At 56.1% G+C, this 6751-nt stretch overlaps 1 protein-coding gene and 1 long non-coding RNA gene across 2 annotated transcripts in view; both read left to right on the top strand.

Moving 5' to 3' along the window:
• Positions 1 to 521: 521 nt before the first annotated feature.
• Positions 522 to 4278, top strand: LOC103608392. The gene is made up of 3 exons (XR_552048.1): positions 522 to 590; positions 766 to 848; positions 4249 to 4278. It is a non-coding gene; the product is annotated as an uncharacterized LOC103608392 (long non-coding RNA).
• A 291-nt stretch (positions 4279 to 4569) lies between these two features.
• LOC103608394 (USP6 N-terminal-like protein) overlaps positions 4570 to 6751 on the top strand; it is an 8634-nt gene continuing 6452 nt past the window's right edge. The window contains exons 1-3 of the mRNA XM_008592831.1: positions 4570 to 4587; positions 4762 to 4842; positions 6162 to 6269. Coding sequence (XP_008591053.1) covers positions 4570 to 4587; positions 4762 to 4842; positions 6162 to 6269 — 207 coding nt within the window. The remainder of the gene's footprint in view (positions 4588 to 4761; positions 4843 to 6161; positions 6270 to 6751) is intronic.

Below are 6751 nucleotides of genomic sequence, written 5' to 3'. Positions count from 1 at the left end.
CTAAGTCACATAGGTCACCCTTTTGCCCAAACCCAGAACATTCTTGCTAGGCTGGTGCTAAGATTTAAGTAGAATTCAGCAGTCATGAGATTTCTTTTTGCCTCTAAAGAATTGGACGACTGTGTGTTTCCTGAGATCATCTGGGAGGCTAATTGTATAGAGACCTGTGGTCTCTAAATCACGTTCTGCTTCCTGGTGCCCAGAACGGCCCATCGGGGCCCTTCGTGCTGAGCAGGTAACACACGTGTGTGTCTGTGCAGGGACCTTGGGGACAACAGGCCTCACCTCCCAGGTCCCTGGTTCTCAGGTCCTCCGGCAGTAGCTTAACCTTGGCCAGGGGAAGAAACCCCCGAGACCACTGTGGGGTGGAGACAGAGTCTGGTCCCTTTTACTGGGGGTTGGGGGCGGAGGGTGGGAGTGTTGCTGGTGGAATTTTGGATCCCTGGCCTGAGCAGTTAGGGGTACTCTCTGAAGCTCTCAGGGTCAGTGCTAGCTCTGGATTACTTTTGTCTTGCAGACTAAACATGAAGATGGGTATAGAGACCCTGTGGGCCCAGGAGGTGATCGACATCATAGAGAAGTACCAGCAGGTACAGGGTTGGCTGCTCCCTTGAGGCAGGCAAGTCCTGGCCTCTCCTGCTGTCCCTGAGGTCAGAGGGGCCTGGGCTCCCTGGGGACACAGGGGAGGGAGGAACCATCAAAAGCCACCCATGCCCCCAACCCATCACCATGGCCCCCTCACTCCACGCCCTCTCGGGGTTGCAGGGACACCAAGCTGGGACACTGGTGAAAAACTGGGATGAGGAGTTCAAAATCTACAGACGCATCGACCGGCTCGGGTTGCTGCAGTGAGTTCTCTGACATCCCCCATCTCATCTCGGGGTTGGGCTTTGTTTCGGTTGGTTTGTGTTGCTATAACAGAAATACCTGAGACTGGGTAATTTATAAGGAAAATTGGTTTGTTTGGCTTACGATTCTGGGACAGCTGCATCTGGCACAGGCCTCAGGCTGTTTCTACTCACGGTGGAGAGTGGCAGGCAGCCGGTGGGTACAAGCAGATCACATGGTGAGAGAGGAAGCAAAAGAGAGAGAGAGAGAGGAGGTGATAGGGTCCGATAAACAACCAGCACTCGTGGGAACTAATCGAGCAAGAACTCACTCATTACTCCCCCCTCCCCCAGGGAGAGCATTAATCCATTCATGAGGGATCCACCCCCATGACTCAATCAGTTTCCAACACTGCCACATTGGAGATCAAATTTCTTTTCTTTCTTTCTTTCTTTTTTTTCTTTTTTTCTTTTTTTTAAAGATGCCTGGTAAGGGGATCTTAAACCTTGACTTGGTGTTGTCAGCACCACACTCTCTGAAGTAAGCCAACTGGCCATCCCTATATGGGATCCGAACCCATGGTCTTGGTGTTATCAGCACCACACTCTCCCGAGTGAGCCACTAGCTGGCCCGGAGATCAAATGTACACATGAGTTTTGGAGGGGACAACACATCCAAACTCCATCAGGATCCATCCTTGAAAAGGTCAGCATGAGGCAGGGCGTGTCTCCCAGGCTTGTGATGACCTTTTCCTCAGGGGGGATAAGGGTCCCTTGCTCCCCTAGAGGTCCACCCTGGTCAGCACATGGCTGCAGTTCTGTGGCTCATCCAGGCAGCTCTGTGGAGATGGCAGGTACCCAGCTTTGGTTGGGCCAGGCCCTTGGGGGCTCAGAAGTGTGGCTTTTATGTCTGCAAAAGAAAGAGGCAACCTGAGGGCTGAGCCCTGTCCCCAGAAGGAGCCTGTCCTGCTGTCAGCTCAGCAGGGTGGGGCCAAAGGGCACGAGGACACTGGGTCCAGCCTGTGGAAAGTTGTGCATCAGGTCCCACCAGGATCAGAGGGGCACAAAGAGTCACAAAGTGTATGGAAGAGTGTGACCATGTAGTGAGATGAGGGGCAGGGACAGGGCCCCAGCCCAGGAATGGAAGGGGGAAGGCCATGGAGGCAGGCAGGGGTGGCAGATGAAGGCCACCTGAACTGTTGGTCTGGTGCTGGGAGGTCATGTGAGGCCTGGTCGGGAGGAGACCAGCCTGGAGTCTGTCTTTCCTGAGGTCACAGGATGGAGAGAGGGACGGAGTCTGGGGCAGCTGGGCTGCAGGGGACCAGATGTGACAGGTGACTTGGGGATGCATCTGACTGAGTGAGCCTGGGGATAGAGTGAAGGCACTGGGGGTGGACAGGCTGGATGAGGTGGGGCCAGGGACAGCAGCTCCACCTGGGACCCCTGAGCCTCAGGGGCCTCGGTACCTCCAAGGCCTGCAGTGCGCACTGGAGACTCCGCTGTCTGCTTGTTCGGGAACACTGCGGGCGGGGAGAGGATGCCATGGGCCGAGACAGGGCAGGAAGGCATGAGGAGGAAAGCCACTGCAGGGGGAGGGAGGAGGACACAGCACTGATGTCCCCAAGAGCCAGCTGAGGCTGGAGATCTGGCCCAGGGGAGCCTGGGGATAGAGTGAAGTCACTGGGGGTGGACAGGCTGGATGAGGTGGGGCCAGGGACAGCAGCTCCACCTGGGACCCCTGAGCCTCAGGGGCCTCGGTACCTCCAAGGCCTGCAGTGCGCACTGGAGACTCTGCTCTCTGCTTGCTCGGGAACACTGCTGGCGGGGAGAGGATGTCATGGGCCGAGACAGGGCAGGAAGGCATGAGGAGGAAAGCCACTGCAGGGGGAGGCAGGAGGACACAGCACTGATGTCCCCGAGAGCCAGCTGAGGCTGGAGATCTGGCCCAGGGCGATCCCGGCCACCTGCAGGGCCCTCAGTCGCCGTTCATGGCACACTGGTGTCCCTCAGCACAGGCAGAACAGGCACATGGCAGGAGTTTGGGCTGATTGGGGGGCTGAGGGGCCACATTCAGAGGATCTCATAGGGCAAGTGAAAGATCAGGGTCAATGTTGCTGAGGTGACAGCAGGGTCTGTGGGCCAGACAGGATGGGGTGAAGTCAAGGAACAGGCATGATCATTGGCCAGGGTGCAGACAGCGGCAGGGGGTGTTGAATGCTCAGAGCTTGGCCGGGGTGGTGTGCCACGTGGGACAGCTCCAGGGTGCACCCTCGACACACTGGGAAGGTCTCAACCCAGACCCCTTGGACCCCATGAAGGTGATGGGGTAACTTCCTTGGGGGCAGATGTCAGAGACCAGCCAACCGACCCTCAGGCAGTGCTGTTTCTTAGCAGCTCTGGACTCTCTCACCTCTCCCAGAGGGTGCTGCCTGCAGCCCAGGAGGGGCAGGTGCACGCTGCACCCCCAGCCCCCAATCATAGCCCTAGGTCTAGCTGCTTGACAAATTCTTTGATTTCAGCTGTTCAGATTGTTGATTCCTTTTCATTGATGTCACACAAATCTTATGCAGGTGTAACAGCTTGTAGGTGGTGTAATGGAGCTAGATTTCTGCTAAAGACCTGAGTAACTCAAAAGCTGGAGCACCTTTCTGCCAGGAGGGGTTCACTGCCTCTGGAACCATTGTCTTCTGAGTTTTATGTGGATCCTTTCATCTGTCAGAGCATTAAAATTATTGTCTATAATTGCAGCACCCCTAATATGCTAGTATAGGTGTGCTGCAGAGTAGACAGTGCAGAACTTTAAACAAGCTGCACTGCCTGGCACCCAGATCTTGGTTTATAATACCATTCTCCAAAAGAAGAGCCAGGTTTCTGTGGAGAAATGACCGAGTCTAGGACTGAGGAAGGACATATATATGATGAACCTGAAGCATCTTGTAGTGCCAGAAAGTAAGAAAATGCTCCAACAAAACAAAACCCAAAAAACCCCACAATGATGGGGGTATGTCAAAGAGATACAGGAGACAGCCAAAAGAGGTGATGGGGTAACTTCCTTGGGGGCAGCTGTCAGAGACCAGCCAACTGACCCTCAGGCAGTGCTGTTCTTAGCAGCTCTGGACTCTCTCACCTCTCCCAGAGGGCTCTGCCTGCAGCCAAGGAGGGGCAGGTGCACGCTGCACCCCCAGTCCCCACAGCCCCTGAGCGGCCCTGACTGGCCCTGCTGCACCTTTGCTTTTGTGTCTCAGACCATCCTGGCTGGCAGCCAGCAAAAAGGCCCTGTCCTCCCTTTCCGATGTGGTCTCCTGGGCTGCAACTTGCAGGTGGATGGGAAGGGATCCCGTCCATCCTTGGGGTCCGCTCAGGGAAGGGGATGGCTCCTGGCCTGCAGCAAGTCCTCAGCTCTGACTCCATTGCCTTTTAGTGAGAAGGAGCTTCCCCGTGTCACCACCCAGGGGGTGAAGGTAAGAGCTCTTCTTTCTGCCAGGGCTCGGTTGGTCACCTGTTAGGCAAGCCTGGCCTGCCTGTGGCCATGGGCAGGTGTCCATAGGAAGGACCCATAGTCACCAGGATGGGCCGAGATTCTGAGCTCCTGATCCCACGACTCCATCACAGGGGCTGATTACCAAACGTGCCCATCCCAGGTTTGCACATGCAGCTCAGGAGTGACTGCCACTGGCCAGCAGGACCCCACATTGAGGCTGGGACCCCATCCAGGCATGGGGGTTTGTTGCCTGAGGACACCATGTCCTGTGTTCACCAGGTCAGGCCACTCGTGCTCACCCAGTCAGAGGGTCTCAGCCCCAGGCTCTGCACCTTGTTTGGCGCTTTCCAGTTCTGTCCCATTAGGACCCCAAGCACAACAGTGACACGGAATCCATGGGCCACTCCAAAAAGCGCGGCAGCTCAGCTAAGTCCATCATCTGTCATTTTACAGCAAACAAAGAAGGAAATGGCCCGGTGCCACAAATGGCTGAAGATGTTTCAACATTGGGATAAATATAAAGGCAGCCAAAAGGTAATGTGGGGAGTGGAGGCCCCTGTGCCCACCCTGTGCAGAGGGAGGGTAAGTGGTGGTCACACATGACCCCTGGCACCACCTGCCTCTCAGCTGCTGGGCACCACCCAGTCCTGATGCCGAAGGGCCACAGGCCTGGGTCACCAGCTTTCCTGCACATCCCTGCAAAGGNGACCCCAGGACTCCATCACAGGGGCTGATTACCAAACGTGCCCATCCCAGATTTGCACATGTAGCTCAGGAGTGACTGCCACTGGCCAGCAGGACCCCACATTGAGGTTGGGACCCCATCCAGGCATGGGGGTTTATGGCCTGAGGACACCATGTCCTGTATTCACCAGGTCAGGCCACTCATGCTCACCCAGTCAGAGGGTCTCAGCCCCAGGCTCTGCACCTTGTTGGGCGCTTTCCAGTTCTGTAACATTAGGACCCCAAGCACAACAGTGACAAGGCATCCATGGGCCACTCCAAAAAGCGCGACAGCTCAGCTAAGTATATCATCTCTCATCTTATAGCAAACAAAGAAGGAAATTTCCCGGTGCCGCAAATGGCTGAAGATGTTTCAACATTGGGANCCTGGCTGGCAGCCAGCAAAAAGGCCCTGTCCTCCCTTTCCTATGTGGTCTCCTGGGCTGCGATTTGCAGGTGGATGGGAAGGGAGCCCGTCCTCCTTGGGGTCCGCTCAGGGAAGGGGATGGCTCCTGGCCTGCAGCAAGTCCTCAGCTCTGACTCTGTTGCCTTTTAGTGAGAAGGAGCTTCCCCGTGTCACCACCCAGGAGGTGAAGGTAAGAGCTGTTCTGTCTGCCAGGGCTCGGTTGGTCACCTGTTAGGCAAGCCTGGCCTGCCTGTGACCACGGGCAGGTGTCCATAGGAAGGACACATAGTCACCAGGATGGGCCGAGATTCTGAGCTCCTGATCCCAGGACTCCATCACAGGGGCTGATTACCGAACGTGCCCATCCCAGATTTGCACATGCAGCTCAGGAGTGACTGCCACTGGCCAGCAGGACCCCACATTGAGGCTGGGACCCAACATTGAGGCTGGGACCCCATCTAGGCATGGGGGTTTGTGGCCTGAGGACACCATGTCCTGTGTTCACCAGGCCAGGCCACTCATGCTCACCCAGTCAGAGGGTCTCAGCCCCAGGTTCTGCACCTTGTTTGGCTCNAAAGGCCCAGTTCTAGGTAGACTTAGCCTCTCCTGAGGAACCATGAAGACAAACACTGGAACCTTCCAGAACCATCACTCTGTGATTTCCCCCCCTTCCCCCTCCATGGTTACCCTGTGGACTCTCTCCAGAGCATTCTTCTCTCCACAGATGTCTCGCCGGGTGTACAAGGGGATTCCCCCCCAAGTGCGGGGTCGGGCCTGGTCTCTTCTACTGGGAGTGGACAAGGTCAACATGCAGAACCCAGGAAAATACCAGGTATGGCCCTTCTCCACTCAAGCAGACATAACACACACAGGCCTGGCATGGTCAGGAGCCCGGATGCCCTATCTGGGAAAAGCAGTGCCTGCAGGGTGCTCAGGTGCACATCCCGGGGATCTGAGACTCCATGCCCATCCTGCTTTTTCACAGCAATGTCTCCTACAACCTGGCCTTGAAGTTTCTCTCTCTTCTGGCACATTCTCTTTATGAATAGTATGTCACCAAGTCTGGCCAACACTCAAAGGAATGGGAGTTAGGCTGCACCATTTCCAGCAAGCTGTGTCACAGCATTTTGGGCATATCATCAAAGCGTCCCAATGTTGAAAGGGTCAGAAAGCTCACAGGTGAGGAAGAAGAGCAGCAGCCCTAGGAGGCAGCGGTGGTGGACGCAGCTCATCTCCATCCGACAGGATTCACACACGTTGTGAGAGCGAGCGGTGCCCAGGGTGTGGGGACAGCCCCCACCCTCCAGCACGGGG

The sequence above is a fragment of the Galeopterus variegatus genome, unplaced genomic scaffold (genome assembly GCF_000696425.1).
Source record: "Galeopterus variegatus unplaced genomic scaffold, G_variegatus-3.0.2 Scaffold8387, whole genome shotgun sequence".
NCBI lineage: Eukaryota > Metazoa > Chordata > Mammalia > Dermoptera > Cynocephalidae > Galeopterus > Galeopterus variegatus.
The sequence above is the reverse complement of the archived record's forward strand: the minus strand, read 5'-3'. Positions and strand labels throughout refer to the sequence as shown.